Source organism: Geotrypetes seraphini, chromosome 13, assembly GCF_902459505.1.
Source record: "Geotrypetes seraphini chromosome 13, aGeoSer1.1, whole genome shotgun sequence".
NCBI classification, from domain to species: Eukaryota; Metazoa; Chordata; class Amphibia; order Gymnophiona; family Dermophiidae; genus Geotrypetes; species Geotrypetes seraphini.
The window spans coordinates 13,624,844-13,645,064 of record NC_047096.1 but is presented as its reverse complement, the minus strand read 5'-3'; the positions used below and the strand labels follow the sequence as shown (position 1 = coordinate 13,645,064).

At 42.8% G+C, this 20,221-nt stretch overlaps 1 protein-coding gene across 6 annotated transcripts in view; it reads left to right on the top strand.

Annotated features, from left to right (window-relative positions):
* The window catches only part of SCUBE3 (signal peptide, CUB domain and EGF like domain containing 3), a 247,118-nt gene extending 227,252 nt beyond the window's left edge, over nucleotides 1–19,866 (top strand). For all 6 annotated transcript variants that reach the window (XM_033919102.1, XM_033919097.1, XM_033919101.1 and 3 more), the window contains 11 exons: nucleotides 86–178; nucleotides 290–406; nucleotides 1,747–1,908; nucleotides 4,107–4,310; nucleotides 5,120–5,281; nucleotides 5,642–5,809; nucleotides 9,057–9,218; nucleotides 12,678–12,875; nucleotides 14,208–14,360; nucleotides 17,308–17,387; nucleotides 18,180–19,866. In XM_033919102.1, coding sequence (XP_033774993.1) covers nucleotides 86–178; nucleotides 290–406; nucleotides 1,747–1,908; nucleotides 4,107–4,310; nucleotides 5,120–5,281; nucleotides 5,642–5,809; nucleotides 9,057–9,218; nucleotides 12,678–12,875; nucleotides 14,208–14,360; nucleotides 17,308–17,387; nucleotides 18,180–18,329 — 1,649 coding nt within the window. In that variant the 3' untranslated portion in view covers nucleotides 18,330–19,866. The remainder of the gene's footprint in view (nucleotides 1–85; nucleotides 179–289; nucleotides 407–1,746; nucleotides 1,909–4,106; nucleotides 4,311–5,119; nucleotides 5,282–5,641; nucleotides 5,810–9,056; nucleotides 9,219–12,677; nucleotides 12,876–14,207; nucleotides 14,361–17,307; nucleotides 17,388–18,179) is intronic.
* The last annotated feature ends 355 nt before the right edge of the window (nucleotides 19,867–20,221 follow it).

Sequence of the window (20,221 nt, the reverse complement as noted above, 5' to 3'; positions counted from 1 at the left end):
GGATAACGTCTAAATAAGGTGGAAAGGTAGGGAGACATAACTAGCAGTAGCAACTCCTTTTTACTGTATTTTATTTTTTTGACAGAGTCCGAAAACAGCTACACGGTGAGCTGTGGGACCCCAGTACTCAAGCAAGGCATTCCACAGCGACAGAGCAATAACACGCATCACTGCATTGGTAAGGGTCATCCCCCCCGTAGCCCACCCCAAACCCCTTCCGCCTGTGCTGTCCAGCTTTTGGAACTCTATTGCTCACTGATGGCGTTTTAGCATGTGCCTTTTCTTTTAGAGACTGCTTCTCCTCCAATCAAACAGAAAGCTTCCTTTAAGATTAAAGATGCCAAATGCCACCTGCACCCTCACACGAAAGGAAGGCAGGAGGATGCATCAAAACATGCTGCTTCAGGTAAAGAGTCATCTTTGCACTCTCTCCCATTTTTGTGGCTTTCCTTCTTTTCTCGGTGCCTAGGTTCTTTCCATTTCCAGTGTCCCTTCTTTCCTGTGTCTGACCTCATGAAACCTCGTATTTTGCCTTCTTTTCCATTTTTTACAGTGGCATAGTAAGGGGGGGGGGGGGCAGTCCACCCCAGGCACCGTCTTGGTGGGGGCACTGGCACCTGTCCTCACTGCCCCACCACTACCGCACGCAGTACCTCTTTTACGTTGGCTCTTCCTCTGATGTCACTTCCTGGACCGGAATTCTTGGAATTGAAATCAGTAAAGAGATGAGGTCACTCCTACACATGTGGTGGGAATGCCCATTTATTCAAAACTGTTGGTCTATGGTTCTGATCGTATTAGCAAAATTATAGATCAGTAGAACCAATTAGATTTGTCATTAATATTATTTGGAATACCCATGGTTCACATTAAAGATGCAACTCATTTAGATCTTATTAAATGACTATTTCTCATTGCCAAAGTATGTGTGGGTCAGAGATGGCACCAATCCTCTTTACCTTCTAAATATATGTGGTTAGAGAAAGTATGGCATGTATCCGGAATGGAAAAGCTCAACTGGTTTATGAAACATACGCCATGGAGATACTATCAAATATGAAACTCTTTATTACGCTCCTCTTTATAACTATGGATGTATGGTATCTATACTCTCTATTATAGTCATTTTATTCAATAATTCCAGGATTTGATATAAGAACATAAGAATTGTCGCTGCTGGGTCAGACCCGTGGTCCATCGTGCCCAGCAGTCCGCTTACGCGGCGGCCCCCGGGTCAAAGACCAGTGCTCTAAATGAGTCCAGCCTCACCTGCGTACGTTCCAGTTTAGCAGGAACTTGTCCAACTTTGTCACGAATCCCTGGAGGGTGTTTTCCCCTATGACAGCCTCCAGAAGAGCATTCCAGTTCTCTACCACTCTATGGGTGAAGAAGAACTTCCTTACGTTCGTACGGAATCTATCCCCTTTCAACTTTAGAGAGTGCCCTCTCGTTCTCCCTACCTTGGAGAGGGTGAACAATTTGTCTTTATCTGCTAAGTCTATTCCCTTCAGTATTTTGAATGTTTCGATCATGTCACCTCTCAGTCTCACAAGATTGATAAATATCGCTCCTGTCCTAAAGAGGCCGCTAGACCACAAGGGCTTAGAAAGTAAATGAGAATAAAGGATGCCAAGCTTCAGCTCTGACAAATGTAAGACCATATAAAGCTCTTAGAAAGAAATGTCAATAATCATAGGATTCTGGCTGCTCAGTGGATTGTTACTCCTTTGTTCTTCCCTTTTAAAGGTGGGTTGGTTCCATGCTCAGACTGTCAAGTGACTTTTGTGAACTTGAAGTGTGATTCATCCAAGAAAGGAAAAGGCCGTCGAGCCAGAAATTCCCAAATTAAGGAGGTGACTCGCATCACATTGGAGTTTGAGGCAGAAGTAAAAGCTGAAGAAATCACAAGTAAGGACTGCTATTGCAGCAAGCGTGGTAACACTGTGGGAGAGAGGAAAAAAAAAACTGTTAGGCATTGTAGTCGCATATCCATCATACAGAATGATTTAACAGCATCATTTCAAATGCATCTTTTAACCATGAAGCGTATCTTTGTCAGAATTTGCTTGTAAGTAAATGATGGTGAGCGTCAACTTCCCTCCTCTCTCAGTGAAGCTCTCTGGGAGCTCCAGTCTTCCAAATGCATTTCCTCACCTTCCTCCATCAGGAATGCATAGGAGTACAGTACAAAATCACAAGAACCATTGGAAAAAAAAAAAAAATTTGAGTTGCCTTACTGGGACAGACTGAAGGTCCATCAAGTCCAGTAGGATTCCAACAGTGGCCAATTCAGGCCACAATTACCTGGCAAGATCCCTGAATAGTAAAACAGATTTTATGCTGCTTATCCTAGAAATAAGCAGTGAATTTTCCCAAGTCTATCTTAATCAGGGGTGCCCACACTTTTTGGGCTTGCGAGCTACTTTTAAAATGACCAAGTCAAAATGATCTACCAACAATAAAATTTTTTTAAAAACACAAAGCATACTGTATGCTGAGAAAATGTTAATTGTCATTCCTATTCCGGGGTTTTTTCAAAGAGGTCAAGGCAGATGACTTTATGCAATGTCACCTCAGTAACAACCATACAAAAATAGACAAATATACCCCCCTCCCTTTTTATTAAACCACAATAGCAGTTTTTAGTGCAGGGAGCTGCGCTGAATGCCCAGGGCTGCTCTCGACGCTCATAGGCTCCCTGCGCTAAAAACCGCTATTGTGGTTTAGTAAAAGGGGGGTCATAGGGCAAAATATACATGGCAGATATAAATTCAGACACATTTTGATCACTAAGTTGAAAATAAAATCATTTTTCCTACCTTTGTTGTCTGGTGATTTCATGAGTCTCTGGTTGCACTTTCTTCTTCTAACTGTGCATCCAATCTTTCTTCCCTTCTTTCAGCCTGTATGCTTCCTCTCCTCCAGACCTCATTCCCTCCCCCAACTTTTTCTTCCTCTCTCCCTGCCTCCCTTTCTTTTTTCTCTCTTTATGCACCCTTTCTTTTTTTCTGTTTCCCTTCTTTCTCCCTGCCTGCCCCCTTTCTTTCTTTCTCCCTGCCCTTCAGCAAGCCACTGCTGCCACCATCGGGGAACAGGCCCCAAAGCCGCCGCCGCCCCAAGCTCTCCCTGCTTCCCTGCATCGGGCCGACCAGCATTCCTCTCCCCGACGTCAATTCTGCCGTCGAAGAGGAAGTTCCGGCCCAGCCAGGCAGCGATTGGCTGGCCCAAACTTCCTCTCCGATGGCAGAATTGACGTCGGGGAAAGGAAGGCTGATCGGCCCGGTAGATCGCCAAGGCAAAGTGAGTCTATCACGGAGCCCGGGATGGGCTCCACGATCGACTCACTTTGCCTTGGCGATCTACTGGTCGATCACGATCGACCTATTGGGCACCCCTGATATTAATAATGGCATATGGGTTTATCTTTTAGGAAATTATCCAAACCCCTTTTTAAACCCTGTTATGCTAACTACTTTCACCACATTCTCTGGCAACGAATTCCAGAGTTTAATTACATGTTGAGTGAAGAAATAATTTCTCCGGTTAGTTTTAAATCTACTACTGAGTAGCTTCATTGCATGCTCCCTAGTCCTAGTATTTTTTGAAAGAGTAAACAAGCAATTATCGTCTACCTATTCTACGCCACTCATTTTCCGGGTAAGTCACTAGCAAACTGAATACCCACCTTTTTGATATAGCCTTCAATCCATAACCCTATTCCCCCACTGCCCTCCAACCCAGCCAACAGATTAACCATTCCCTTAACTGTATCCATAACATCCTGTTTGACTGTCTTGTCTGTTTAGATTGTAAGCTCTTTCGAGCAGGGACTGTCTTGTTTGTGACTCTGAACTGTGCTTTGCACATCTGGTAGCGCTATAGAAATAATTAACAGTAGTAGTAGAGAAGACTTCATGTTCACCCCTGTAGGCTCAAGCCACTGTCTGGCTACCCCACTGCCTTGCCCTCAGTTTTCTTGCAAACAGATTAATTCCCCCACCCTCCCTGTTTCCTGCCATGTGACTCTTCTCCAGGTCTTCCTGCATAGAACTGCCAGATGCTCACCTCTGTCTCCTGCAAAGTGGCCTCTGTTTTGTCCCCTGCAGACAGCTGCAACCTGAACTGCCTGCGGCTCAAGGTGGAGAAGAAGCTGAAGTCGGCCATTAAAGCCCTGAAGAAGTCCATAAACCAGGAGCGCTTCCTGATCCGCTTTGCAGGTCTGGAATACGAAGTGGCGCAGAAGCTGAGCATTCCCTCGGAGAAGGAAAAGAGCTGCAGCCCAGGGCAGCAGCGAGTGGGATCACAGTGTGGTAAGGAAATGGTTATCCAGCACTGGCAATGGAGGGGAGGAAAAGGCATGAATAAACACATGAGACGATCTCTTTTGCTTCTTTCTTCCTTGTTCTTATTCTGGGTTTCTCCTTATTTGTCTTCATCACCCTCCACTTTTGTTTTGTCATTGATGCTGGGCTTTAGGATTACTGGGAGCCCTTTTCTGGTGCTTCTAACCAGTGACTTGAGTATGAGGATTAAAGGTCATCCTTTCCTTCACAGATGGTGGCATTATTTTGTTCAAGACCACCTTTTTAAATAAATTGGTACTTTGGGTACTATTATTGAAATATACTGTTGGTTTGTCCTTATTTTCATGGTTTCAGGTTTTCTTTATTCTCACAGCTTGACAAAACACGTTTCAGAAGTCTCACATTCTGCCTCGCCTCCATACTGTATCCTCCTGTCTTCCCTCTTGATATCCTAGGGCCTTTCTTCACCGACTAATCAGTTCTTAAAACGCTTTGCATAGTTAGCTTCCTGTTCCAGTTTGACTGACCCTTGTGTTCTCGATTAATTGTTTGTAATGGCCAAAGTGTACAGATATTCATAGCACATGATGAAGGAAAGCAGACCGTCATGCTGATGCGAGATAGGGGTCACTTTGTTCCCTAGATTTCACCCTCTTGTTAGTTCAGGGGTTGGTTACCTTATATCAGATCTGCATGTCTATTCTGATGGACAGAGTCTGGTAAGAGAGCTATAAACAGCTTTAGATCTCACTTTTGGAACTGGATTTAGAGATTTCAGTTTGATTTTTTTACTAGTGTCTTTGCCTCTTTCTTAGCTAGCTGTTTGCCAGGAACATATTACCATGGGCAGATGGAACAGTGCGTCACCTGCCCACCGGGCACCTACCAAGAGAAGGAAGGCCAGCTCTCTTGTGACCTCTGCCCTGGAAGTGATGCATACGGCCCAGTAGGAGCAACCAACATAACAGCATGTGCAGGTATGTTAACATGTTCCTTGACATGCTTGTGGAAAGAGCTTAGTTTCATATATTATATTGGCAAGAGTATAAGGATTTCTCCACTTTGGAAGCAAGGGGAAGAGGACATGATCCCGTGATCTACTTAGAATCTAGCAAAGAATAAATCTGTTCTCTCTATCCTTGAATTTCTCATGACTGCGCTTCCATTGGTGGCAGTTAATCCGAAATGTTACCAGGTCATCAATGCAGAGAGGTACTGACATCAAACACCTCCCAAAGTAAAAGTCAGGAGGAAAATAACCACTTCCCCTCTTAAGTAAAATCTTTGTATCAGTGGCAGCACCAACCCTCTTATCTGTCTCTTGGTTTCAATTTTAGGTCATTGTCCTCCTGGTCAATATTCTGCCGATGGGTTCAAACCATGCCAGCCTTGTCCACGGGGCAGCTATCAGCCCGAAGTAGGCCGAGCCTTGTGCTTTCCATGTGGCGGTGGTCTTACCACCAAGCACGAGGGAGCCTTCTCTTTTCAGGACTGTGACACAAAAGGTAACTAATTTTGTTCTGGAAAGGGCTCCTGCTCAGATTACTGCAACTTGCTTCTCAAAGGTCTCCCACCAAACCATCTCTCTGTTCATAATTCTGCTGTGCAACTTTTCTTCCACGTGTCCCTACACTCCCTTAATCCCTCTAAGTCCACTTTATTAGTTCCCTGTTTCTGTATACAGTTCAAACTCCTCTTATTGACTTACAAGTGCATTCACTCTGCAGCTCCTAAGTATCTCTCCTCTCTTATCTCTCCCTACTATCCTCCCTGGGAACTCCGTTCATCAGTCACTCTTATCTGTACCCTTCTCCTCCACTGCCACCTCCAGACTGTGCCATTCTTTCCAAAACCCAGCATTTATGCCAGACCCACACCTGGAGTGGATAGAGGTGGTGGACACATGGGAAGGGGGCTATAGGGAAGGGAGAGAGGTGCAGGACCTGCAGGGAGGAAGAGAGAGAAGGAAACAGGAAGAGAAAAGCTGAACCAAGGGGATGAAGGAAGAGTGAGTGAAATATTGAACATAGCGGAGGGAGAGAGGAAAGAGAGGGAGTGAGAGACACATTGGTGTAAGGGAGTAAGAAAGGAGAGAAGATGGACACAGGGAGATATACAAAAAGAGGGGAGATTGTGCACATGGATGGGAGCATAGGAACAAGAACAAAAAGAGGAATGCTGCCTGTATTTGGACACAGAGGGGTAATGCTAGACACGGGAGGGTATATGAACACAGAGAGAAGATGGCTAGACATGGGGGAAAATAAGAATGCAGATGGAAGATGCTGGACAGGATATAGAGGAGTGATACTGTACACAGGAGGAGGGGATCGTAGAATGGTGAGATGATGAAGGCAGGGAGATGGGCACAGGGGAAATACTAGAAAAGGACATTTAAGAGACATAAGGAAGATGCTGAACATGGGGAATAATACATACACAAGAGACAGAAGATGGATGGTGAGCATGGATAAAGAAGAAATGTCAAATGGTCAGGAGACCCTGGCAAGTGAGTTAAGAGAAGACAAAAGAAAACAGAGACCAGCGCCTGAGACCAACAAATTTTATTTTCTATTTTGTGTTTAGAATATATCAGATTTGAAATATGTATCCTGCTAGAGCTGGTATTAGACATAATTGGGGACTGCAAAGCCCAGGCCGTGCTTTTTTAGCTTCCAGCTGGCTTAGGGCTCTCTCTGACTGGGGGTAGTTGCCCTAGTTGCACTCCCCTAACACTATTCCTGTCATGTGTGACTGCAGTATTCTGTTAGCATGATTTTTCTGTGTAGCATTCTATAATAATCTGGCTTAATCAGTTTTCTTGATAGTGGAGGGGATATTTGTGAAGCGGAGGGGAGACAGAGGTTTTGTTGATCCTTGTTCTGTATTATTTGTGTTTATAAAATGACAATTGTACAGAATATTGTTTCTTTTTATACTTTAATAAAATAAGTTCAATATAAAATCATAAGTATTTGAGGCTTGTGCGGATGGGATCAGATGGTTTGCAAGGATGTGGCAGCGACCGAGCTCACTAGGATGGGGCAGAGACGGGTGCCTAGGCTTGTGTGGATGGGTCAGGGATGGGGATTGAGCTCATGGGGACAGTGTGGGGATGGGCAAGCTCATAGGGATGGGGCGGAGATAGGGACAAATTTTTTTTCCCCATGTCATTCTCTACTTCTAACTCTTAACCTCTTATTCACCTGTTCATTACCCATGTTGTTGTAATCATTTTCACAATAAACAACAGGTAGATTATTCCAAATTGTAATGGCAGCATAAGCAAAAGAGAAGTTGAGCTGTCATTTATACCATACTCCTCTAACCTGTGGAAAATGTAGTCATGAAGTACAACATAATCTGGTGGAAGAATAATGGAAATGAGAAAAAAGCAAAATCAGATTATCTGAGGTCAGTCTGCAATAGACGATGAACTATGCAGACTGATTTAAACTTAATTTGCCTCTCAACCGATAACCAATGAAGATTCTTATACGCTAATTCAACACTTCCATATCTTTTTAGACCAAAAATTAATCTAACCGCAGTAGTCTGAAGCAAACATAGAAACATAGAAATAGACGGCAGATAAGGGCCCACGGCCCATCTAGTCTGCCCACCTTAATGTCCCTCCCCTACCTTTGCCCTGTGAATAGATCCCATGTGCCGATCCCATTTGGCCTTAAAATCAGGCACGCTGCTGGCCTCAATCACCTGTAGTGGAAGACTATTCCAGCGATCAACCACCCTTTCAGTGAAAAAGAATTTCCTGGTGTCACCTCGTAGTTTCCCGCCCCTGATTTTCAACGGATGCCCTCTTGTTGTCGTGGGACCCTCGAAAAAGAAGATATCTTCCTCCGCCTCGATGCGGCCCGTAAGATACTTGAACGTCTCGATCATGTCCCCCCCTCTCTCTGCGCTCCTCGAGCGAGTATAGCTGTAATTTGTCAAGCCGTTTTTCGTATGTTTCGCAGTTTCGAAGCAACTGCAATTTTTTTTTTTAATTAGTTTTGATGTTAAATTCAAATATAAATTAAGTAACCAAGTTGAGGTAACGCTAACATCTGAACCAATGGTGCAAAATGACGTTCAAAAAAAGCAATACTTCACTAAACTAAGTTTCCTCATAATATATAAAATCTTCCTCCATAAATTAGAAATTTGATCTTCAAATGTAAGAGAAGAGTCTAAAACAGTGGGTTCCAAACCTGTCCTGGGGGACCCCCAGCCAGTCAGGTTTTCAAGATATCCCTAATGAATATGCATGAGAGAGATTTGCATATAATGGAAGTGACAGGTATGCAAATCTCTCTCATGCATATTCATTAGGGATATCTTGAAAACCTGACTGGCTGGGGGTCCCCCAGGACAGGTTTGGGAACCACTGGTCTAAAAGAATACCCAAAACTTTAGACGTTTTATCTACTTGCAGGGTAGTTTAACCTGATGGTTGAGTAAGAAATGAAGGAACAGAAGAGAGTGAATTATGAAACCGAAGAACCTTTATCTTACTTGCATTCAATTTCAACTTAAGAGACGTTTCATGTGTCATTTCACATGTCATAGGCGGCTTTATTTCTCTCCTTCAATATAAATTGTCATGTGCTCAGGGATACTTCACTGATGTTCGTGTGCTTTTGGCGTATGTATGTGTGATAGGATTGATCATTTTACTCCCTTTATCTGTCTCTCATTTATTCACTAGCAAGGTGCTTTTTCATCTCCTTGTCTGTCACCTTCTCACCACAGTCCAGTGTTCTCCAGGTCATTATTACAACACCAGTGTCCATCGATGTATTCGATGTGCTGTCGGGACATACCAGCCAGATTTCCGGCAGAACTACTGCATTGCCTGTCCTGGGAACACAACCACAGACTTTGACGGCTCAACATCAGTCTCGCAGTGTAAAAGTACGTATGGGAGCCCTTCGCTTGCATGTCTCCAGATGGGTTGGTTTTCTTCTCTTTTTTTTTTTTTTCAAATATCGTTATTGATATTTTCAAAATGTGCATTAAAACAGTAACAATCCAAATAATGAACAATAGCAGAAAGATACAATATTCATGCTGTGTAAAGAAGAAATATAAGGTTATAGGTCACGAAGCCTTTATCGGGTATAAATAGTTTAAATGTCTTTACAATAGATGTCTAAAGGTGTCCAGATCTTGGAAAAGCTAGGGTATGATTTATTTTTAATGACTATAGCTGTCTCATAATTTCTAATTGTACAAAGATGGTTGTGCTAAGAGCGGATAGCGAAGCTGGTTTTAAGAAAGGTTCGGACAATTTCCTGAAGGAAAAGTCCATAGTTTGTTATTGAGAAAGACATGGGGGAAGCCACTGCTTGCCCGGGATCAGTACCATGGAATGTTGCTACTCTGGGTTTTGTCCAGGTACTAGTGACCTGGATTGGCCATCATGGGCTTGATGGACCATTGGTCTGACCCAGTAAGGCTATTCTTATGTTCATATTCTTATGGTCTTAAAGATGGTTCCACCATTCCATATAGTTAAGCTGTGAATTATCTTTCCAATGATAGACAATTAAATGAAGAGCTAAAAGCCAACATAATATTAAAAAGTTTGGCATATGTATCTTCAATTTGGATATCTGGATTTGAAGAGCGCAAAATAATAGTTTTGTAAGTAATGGATGGAGGAGCCACCAGAGATAAAATCAGACAAATCTTTCTCGAAATGGAATTCCAGTCTAATAATACATTTGGACAGATGGGTTTGTTTTCTAATGAGCCTCCCTCCTAAATCAGGGTATGTGGAGTATGGTCTTAGTGTCTTAAATTTATTGCTAATACCAGCAATGTAACAAGGGAAGGAGGCACCCAGGTTAGTGGTACATTTCACACACACACACCCCATACCTGTTTAAATGTTTGCTGGCAGCAAGCAGCATTTCATACCTGCTGCTCACACTGGCCTCAACTCTCCCTCTGACGTCATTTCCTTTTTTTGGTTCCGCGACTAGAAATAAATGGCCTAAGGACTGCTGTTTTAGGAAATTAGCCAAACCTTTTTTTAAACCCCGCTAAGCTAACCGATTTCACCACATTCTTCAGAAACAAATTCCAGGGATACAAAACATTGGTGCTGGATAGGGGGAAGTAGTGGATGAGTAGCCTAATGGTTGGTGCAGTGGGCTGAGATTCTGGGGAACTGGGTTCAATTCCCATTGCAGCTGCTTGTGACCCTGGGCTTAACCCTCCATTGCTGCAGATACAAAAACACCTTAGATTGTGAGCCCACTAAGGACAGAAAAAAAAAATGTACCTGCATATGTTTACAGAACTGTATACATGTAGTACCTCTACAGAAATGAAAAATAGCAGCAGTAGTGGTAGGAAACAGCTGTGGTAAAATGTTCTGATGAACATTATTTATTTATTTAAAAAAATTTTATACCACCACTCAGTGGTTTACAAAATTAACATACATAAAATATAAAACACAAATACAGTAAACAAAAACTCAAAATCAACATACATATAGCTGTAACATGGGGTCATCTATCACCAGATCCTGCCGCTCTCATCACAATACCGTAGAATGACTACCAGAAGGTAGGTCCCTTTGGCCATTAGCCTCTGTGTTTAGGTCCTTGTTACTAGAGAATGACATGTGACAGAATTTGTCATGTCCCTGTCCCCATGGATAACTGTCATTCTTTAAGGAGAGAGGGATGAATCAGAGTATGAATGGGCACAGCCACTGACCCTCAAGCCTTGCATTGAAGAATCCTTCAAACCTTAACCCTACTCCTTTGTCCTCCAACCCAGCCCGCTGATTAACCATTCCCCTTAACTGTATCCAAGACATCCTGTTTGTCTTTGGGAAGCAGAGCCGAGATTGTGATGTCATAATGCCTCATTCCACCAATAAGAGCCAGCCTCATCAGTGATGTCACAATGGCTTGATTGTCCTGTTCTCCCCTCTGCCCTCCAACCCAGCCAGCAGATTAACCGTTCCCCTTAACTGAACCCATGACATCCTGTTTGCCTGTCTTGACTGTTTCGAGCAGGGAGTTTTCTTTTTATTTTATTTTTTTAAAATTTCTTTATTCATTTTATAAATTACATCAAGTGCACAGTAAATATCAAACAATTATAATACAACATCACTTGAAAAGTCTTCAATATCATACACCAATAAGATTTAACCCCCACCCCCTCCCAACTTCATATATAACTAATATATGCCTTCTCAAAATAAAATCTTATGACCTTCATATATAGATTCTTAATGGAAAACCAAGAACCCCCCCATCCCAAATCCACATGTGTATTAAAATTGGGAAAAGTGTAACTTATTCATTACTATAATTTAATAATGGTCCCCACACATCCTTAAATTTCTTATAATAACCTTTTTGAACTGCCAACGCTCTTTCCACGACACACTGAATTCCACCAAAAACAATAATTCAGTCTTCTACAGTCCTTCCAATTATTTTATTTGTTGGATGGCAACTCCTGTTAATATCATCAAAAGCCTGTTATTGTTAGCAGATATTTGACATTTAGCTCTCATAGACATGCCAAATAAAATAGTGTCATATGACAATGCTACATGATTCTCTAACAGGCAATTTATTTGATCCCAAATAGACTCCCAAAATGCCTTAATGAATGGACAATAAAACAATAAATGATCTAAAGTTCCAGCTTCGAGATGACAATGCCAACAGGGACTGTTTTCTTCTTCTTGGTGACTCTGTGCAGCGCTGCGTGTGTCTGGTAGCGCTATAAAAATAATTAATAGTCGTAGTAGAAGAATGCTGGTTAAGAAGGACTGAGGTTGAGATAGACACTAAAGAATAACACGGGATGGATTCCCGCAGTTGTCCATGGGGACGGTAACAAATTCTGTCACCGTCAGTGGTGTAGTAAAGGGGGACGGGGGCGGTCCACCCCAGGTGCCATCTTGGTGGGTGTGCCGTCACCCGTCCTCCTCTCCGCACCCCCCCCCCACTACCACACACACATGCGCCCCTTCCCTCATACCTCTAACGTTCACATCACAAGCAGCAACCCCAACCTGCTGCTCTTGTCAGCGTCGGCTCTTCCTCTGACATAACTTCCTAGACCCGCACCTAGGAAGTGACATCAGAGGAAGATCCAATGCCGGTGCGAGCAGCAGATTGGGGTTGTTGCTTACGCCGGGAATGTTAAAGAGGTGGGGGTGGGAGGGCAGGGGTCAGAGGAGGGGCACTACCGTCTCGGGTGCCTCGAACCCTCACTACGCCACTGGTCACCGTGTATAACAAATGGTGCCTCAGTCTGTAACTCGCCTGTTGTTCATGTTTGTTTGCTGAATCCCTATGGCTAATGTTTCTTTGAATAATAATACCATTTCAGATCGTCAATGTGGAGGAGAGCTGGGAGAGTACACGGGATACATCGAGTCTCCAAACTATCCAGGAAACTACCCAGCAAATGTCGAGTGCACCTGGAATATCAATCCACCCCCAAAGCGAAAAATTCTGATTGTGGTGCCGGAAATTTTCCTGCCGTCAGAGGATGAATGCGGAGATGTCTTGGTCATGCGGAAGAACTGTAAGCGGCCACTTAACTGTGCTGATTTTGTACCAAGAGTTTTACACCAAAGATAATGCGATATATTCCAGGATCCTAGTTATAGACATGCCGAAGACAGCTTGGGAGACCAGGAATGTTATTAGCTTAAAGATCTGAGAATTACTTGGATAGATTTTATGTGGCGTTTCTTAAAGATATCCCACCGTAAGCAGGTAAGAAGGAAGCTAGTTCGCTGATAGAAATTTACACAGCAAAAGTCATTATTGGAATGAGCCAGGAACACTGTATACTCGCACCAAAACGCTGCTTATGATAGTAAATAGCAAAAAACAAAAGGAATTGACCCCAAAATATCCACAAAGAAGAAAATCCAGAGAAAACCAAAAAAACTCTGTGGAGTGACGATGTTCCCAAATGGACTTTATTTGAAAGTATCAAAGTTCCAAAGGTACACTAAAATCATCCACATTAAAGTAAATCATCCACATAAGAGCCTTAAAGGACCTAGTCCACTAGGGATACAGGACCCAACACGGTACGCGTTTCGACAAAAAGTCTTCTTCAGGGGTCCCTGGGGGTCCTATAAAGGTGAATACGTGGGAAACAATTGTGTGGTGAACCGGAAGCGAGACACTGCTTGGACACAATTGTTTCCCACGTACTCACCTTTATAGGACCTCCAGGGACCCCTGAAGAAGACTTTTTGTCGAAACGCAGACCGTGTTGGGTCCTGTATCCCTAGCGGACTAGGTCCTTTAAGGCTCTTATGTGGATGATTTACTTTTATGTGGATGGAATTATTTTATGGTGGATGGATGATTTTAGTGTACCTTTGGAACTTTGATACTTTCAAATAAAGTCCATTTGGGAACATCGTCACTCCACAGAGTTTTTTTGGTTTTCTATGATAGTAAATAACTATGTGAGCATTCTAGTTCGTTCTTTCCTTAGTAATAGGAGGAATTTTTTTTTCACTCGGAATAGTTAACAGAGAAACATGATGGCAGATAAAGACCAAATGTACTGCATTGTGTATACTACAATTGGTTGAATTCAAGACTTTATCAAGATCATCAGTTCCACCGTTGATTTCCTTGTTTTTGCTCCCTAGTCTAGGGTTACCAAATTTTCCAAATGGAAAATCCGGACCCCTAGACTCGCCCTAGACATGCCCCCAACTGCCTGCACTTTGTTGGAAGCTTTTCAAAACCCGGACAGACTCCCGGACATGTCCTCAAAAGGAGGACATGTCTGGGGGAAATCTGGATGTCTGGTAACCCTACTCAAGTCTTTGTATTGTTTTGAAAGAGTAAACCAATGATTTGTGTGATGAGCTATTGTTATCCTCAGCGTCTCCATCTTCCATCACAACCTACGAAACATGTCAAACGTATGAGCGGCCCATCGCGTTCACTGCTAGGTCTCGCAAACTGTGGATCAACTTCAAAACCAATGAAGCCAACAGTGCCAGAGGTTTCCAGGTGCCCTATGTCACTTATGATGGTGAGTGCTGAGCCTAAAATCTGAAGTGATCAAATTAATATTATGTTTTTTGAGATGAAACCTCCCAAGCAAGAGCTCATTTAAGAGAAATAGCATGGAAGCATAATCTAATTTCTCTTGGGTCAATATTCATACCAGTCAGCATTTTTTTAGCACCTGCTGTGGCAGACAAAAATTATCTGGATATATGACACCAATATCTGAATAGTGGCTGGAAAAGGCGATCAGCGCCATAACTTATAGTGGCAATATTCTATCTGCTATCGAGATAACATGCCTAGACACCATAGAATAGATTCCATCTGTTTTAAGTTATGAGTATCTAAATAGACAGAACATCACCACTACTCAGATAAATTGTGGGACTACCCTGGCTCTGCCTACTCTCCACCATGCACATAGCGCTGAGGCTGTCTCTAAAGATATTCGGAGGCACTAGCCAGAGACTGGATGGTGCTAAATACCTAGATAAGGCAGTCTGTGTTATAACTAGAGAATGACACGGGGAAAATATTTGTCCCTGTCCCCGCCCCCACTGTCCCCACCCCATCTCCGCGACTACTATACACGCAGCATCCATACAAGCCTCAGTACTGCGATATTTAGCTTATTCCTTCCTTATAAATCAAAGTTCTGGCTGCTGAACTAGAGAAAAAGATGTTCATCTGGCAGGGCTTTGTTTAAAAATTTTTATCAACACAACTAATATACTACTTTATCCTAAAGCAAAAAAAAGGAAATAAATAGAATTTTTTTTTTCGACCTTTGTTCTCTGGTTTGTGCTTTTCTCATCTTCTCATTCAATTCCTTCCATCCACTGTCTGTCTTATGTCAGCATCTTCAATTTTCTCTGTTACTGTGCCTCTCCCTTCACCCTCCACCCCCCCCCCCCCCAATTGGTCTGGCACCCATCTTCTTCCCTCCGCTCCCCCCATAGTCTGGCGTCTCTGTCTTCTTCCCTTCCAGCGTCTTCTCCCCATTTCCCTTCAGCGTCTTCTCTCCACTCTCTGTTCCCCAATCCCCATTTCCCTTCAGCGTCTTCTTCCCACCACCCTTCCCTCTCACCACCTCACTGCCCCTCACACGTCCTGAGAATCTCCCTCCCTCCCCCTTACCTTTGCAGCATGTTAGTAAAGCAGATTCGGTGACTGCATGCATTCCCTCCCTTAACTGTGGGGACAAGGCCATTCACCGGTCCACGGGGCGGTGGATGGCCTTGTCTCCATGCTCACAGTGAGCACTCCCCCCCCCCCCTACGTTTCAGTGGGTTACCTGCGACAGCCACCTTGTCATTCTCTAGTTATAACCTGTCCAGTCAGTGGTTGGTGGTGAATATCCAGATAAGACAGTCTGTGTCAGAACTTGTCTGGATAGTGGCTGAGGCTGAATAGATAAGTCTGGCCCTGATTCTATAAAGTCCACCTAAAATTAGGCGTCAATATCGTCACCAATTCTATAAAACTTAAGCGCCCATTATAGAATCATACTTAGTGTAATCTAAGCCAGTGTTTCTCAACTCGGCCCTGGAATTACCCCTGTGCCAGTAAGGCTTTCAAGATATAAGAACATAAGAATTTCCGCTGCTGGGTCAGACCAGTGGTCCATCGTGCTCAGCAGTCCACTCCCGTGGCAGCCTTTAGGTCAAAGACCAGTGCCCTGTGACTAGCCTTACCTGTGTACGTTCTGGTTCAGCAGGAACTTGTCTAACTTTGTCTTGAATCCCTGGAGGGTGTTTTCTCCTATAACAGCCTCCAGAAGAGTGTTCCAGTTTTCTACCACTTGCTGGGTGAAGAACTTCCTTACGTTCGTATGGAATCTATCCCCTTTTAACTTTAGAGTGTGCCCTCTCGTTCTCTCTACCTTGGAGAGGGTGAACAACCTGTCCTTATCTACTAAGTCTATTCCCAATATCCATTATGAATATGCATTTCTTTCATGGTTTTTGCAACTCAAAATGATACAGATTTCTAAAGTGCAGACGGCAGGTTATTTTCATGCTTAATTTTGGGAGTATTATTTTTATTGATAACTACAAAGGCAAGATAAATTTGAGGTTGAGATTACAAATAGCTCTGCTTTAGGGTGTCCTCCTCCCCCCCCCCCCCCCCCCCCCCCACCCCGTACAGGGGTATCCTTAGCATCTCCTATCACCAGAGCTGGTACAAGAGTACTGCGCCCAGGGCAAACCTTCAGCCATAAGACAATAAAGGTCTGCCACTACAAAAGATTCCTGGAAAGAACTCTCGCCTTCCAGGCAGGTAAATGGAACGACTGGCTGGGTAACATTATCACGCATTCCTCATCCTACTTCAATTTTAGAAAATCAGTAAAAACGAATTTGTTTAATCGATTTGTAACCTAAGAATTTTATAATTTTTCACTTCTTCCATTCTGTAAGCTTGTATTCGATGACTTTGTATGGTGACCACTTTGCTGATTGTCCAGCACCTCTTGTTGTAAACCACCTCAAACTATCATGGCTTTGGCTGTATATAAGAATAAAATTATTATTATTATACACTCTCCTTCATTTTACTTTCAGGTCCCAAGCCTTTCATAATTAAACTCAACAATTATGATCATCACAAAGCTTTCTATAAAAAGCAGGTCAAATTATGTGCTGATGGGTTTTTGAGTTAATGTGGCTGTTAGGATCTGTTTTGCTTCGAGAGCTCTCTGCTGCCCTAGGCAACTTCCTAGTCTTGCCTAATGGTGGGGCAGGCCCTGCCTATCACCTCATTCATCCTAATCCCTGGAACACACCCTAGGTTTCAAGGTATCCACAATAAATGAGAGATTTGTAGGAGTGCCTTGTATGCAGATCTATTTCAAACACAGTATTTATCATGGATATCCTGAAACCATAACTAGCTAATTGTGTCCAGAGAGCACTGCAATGTTTATTCACTTCTGTCTTTGTGACTTGTGCATTTTCTTCTTACCCCAGAAGATTACGAGCAGCTAGTGGAGGATATTGTGAGAGATGGTCGGCTATATGCCTCTGAAAACCACCAGGAAATATTAAAGGTGAGTGGATTTTTATTTCAGTTTCTCTGAATCAGTATTCAGAGGGTTTGTCTAATTAACCTTTGGAGTTAGCCAGGCCAACCCCAACATCTTAAATTTTTCTGCCACTTATCAGACAAATTCTCGCCCTGTTTACCCAAATAAAGAGGTGGTACTGAACACATTTCTGAGGCACGGTTAAATTTTAGCTGGTCAGCACTAACCAGCTAAAGTTACCCGGATATTTCTGGATGAAAAAGAACTACTTAAGTAATCCAGAAAACTTTATTGAGGTTTGTTCAATGGCCCATTTACCCAGCTATTTGTACGTTCCAGATAAAGGTATCCAAATAGCTTTCCTGTTCAGCAGCTTTTCTTCTCTGTATTTTGATATGTGTGTCACCCTCTCTTTCAATCTATTTCCTTGGCCTCCACATTTTCTCTCATTGAAATACAGGAAAGCACCCTCCCTTTTGTTGAATCTTGGATTGCAAGTAGAGAATGACACAGGGACAAATTTTTTCCTGTCCCTGCGGGAACTCATTTCCCATCCCTGTCCCGTTCCTGCAAACTCCATCCTCATCTGCACAAGCCTCAAACACTTTCAAATCATAAGTATTCGAGGCTTGTGTGGTTAAGGCAAAGCTTACAGGAATGGGGCAGGAAAGCGACAAAACTTGCGGGGACAGGGAAAAATTCATCCCCGTGTCATTCTCTAATCGTAAGTGCTTTAGGAACTTGTGAATTCAGTCGATGTTACAAAAATATGAATGTTGTAATCCCCATTTCTTGGTCTTGTTCCCTTCTTGACAGGATAAGAAGTTGATTAAAGCATTTTTTGATGTGCTAGCGCATCCTCAGAACTATTTCAAGTACACAGAAAAACACAAAGAAATGCTACCCCGATCTTTCATCAAACTCCTTCGTTCCAAAGTTTCCAGCTTCCTCAGGCCTTATAAATAGCCATTCAACAGCCAAGGCAGGCACCATCAAGTATGTGGCAGCCGCATAAGAGGGCACCTACAGCCATGGAAACTGTTTTTGGTCCTATTGTATTCTAACAGCTTTTTAAAACATATCTCCCTATGCAGACTTTTTTATGCTTTCCTCAAACAAGTTGTTTCAGTGCTGACTTTTGTTTACACGCATATACATCTGTGCTTATTTGTGTGTCTCTCTGCATCCACAGACACACAAACACCTTCGGATACGTTGCCCATCTATGCTCCAAGGAGAGCCCTCTTTCTAGTAGCGGGGCTGCCAGCTGTAATGCAATATTTTCCAGTTGTGGATGAAAGTGACCGAATGGACCTGAGAAAATCCTTGTATTTGGAAGGCATGTCTGTCTGTCGTTCTGTTGTGGTTACGATTATAGCTTTGCAGAGAACATCACAAAGGAAAACACAAATTTACCCATTTCTAATCCTCCCCAACCCCCAAAGAATCAAACTGACAAAAAAAATGGAAGCAAAACTACTTCAGCATCTTCCAGCGGTGGAGGGAGGGAGGTCATCTCTCTCTGTTTTAACGTGGGAAGAGATCCTGATTCGTTCCTGTTCTGTAGACAAACAGACACAAAACAAAAGCTGCCGTTGTAATTTTAGGACACACCTGAGGCATAACCTCTCTGATGAGTCCTGCCAAAGAGTAATTCAAAACTAACAGTAATGAGAACATTGTGCACTAGTATCCTCTCTCTCACTCTCTTTCCTCTATCATGTATTAAGTGCAATCATTTGTGTTTTCTTTGTTATTTAGAGGGAAGTTTTCTACTAGAAACAAGAATATTTATACCTGCCTGAGAAATGAGAATGTGGTGGTATTTTTTTTAAAAAAACAAACCAGAAAATGTTTTTGATCGTGATGAAGTTTTTGGTTATTTAAATCTTACTCGCCACACTCCTTATACCCTGCAAGAAAAGAAATTCAGGTTGCAAAGGCAGCTGTACTCTGAAACTGTCTTCCATAAAGGAAACTGTTTTACATTTTTACATCACACTTCCTGCCGCATGCACTGTGGATTTTGAAACGCCAGATCCCTGATGCTTGCTCGATAGGAAAGATCTGTGGGAATTCAAATAAAAGCATCATCTCCCAAATTCTACATATGGTTACCAGATTTGCACATTCAATTTAATTGAGTGGCAAGCCCTTAGCTATCAATAATTGAGTGCTAATAATTATTGAAATTAATTGGCACTTATTAATAATTCTATGCACATTTGGCTGTGCAGCATTCTATAAGGCAAGGCTCCTAACTCTACTAGCATGCAACTCAAAAGGGCCATGGGCATGTCAGGGACATTCTGAAAATTTGCACCTGTAGTTACAGAATAGAGAACGACACGGGGATAAGTTTGTTCCCTTTCCCACGAGTTTTGTAGCTGTCCCTGTTTCTGCACCATTCCTGTAAGCTCTGCCTTAACTGCACAAGCCTTAGACACTTATGATTTTAAAGTGTTTGAGGATTGTGCAGATGAGGATGGAGCTTGCAGGAATGGGGCAGAGACAGGAAACGAACTCACGGGGATGGGGAAAAATTTGTCCCTGTGTCATTCTCTACTTGGGAGAATAGTATAGAAAATTGAATAAATAAATAGTGTGAAAAGTTTCAGTCTCTGATAACCAGAGCTGGCATTGTGATGTCATAATTCCTCATTCCACCAATGGCTAAGAGCCCACCTCATCAGTGATGTCACAATGGCTTGATTGTCCTTTACTTGGCTCACTTTTACTATATTTTGATTTGAGTGGTACAGTTTAGAGCAGTGGTTCCCAACCCTGTCCTGGAGGAACACCAGGCCAATTGGGTTTTCAGGCTAGCCCTAATGAATATGCATGAAGCAAATTTGCAT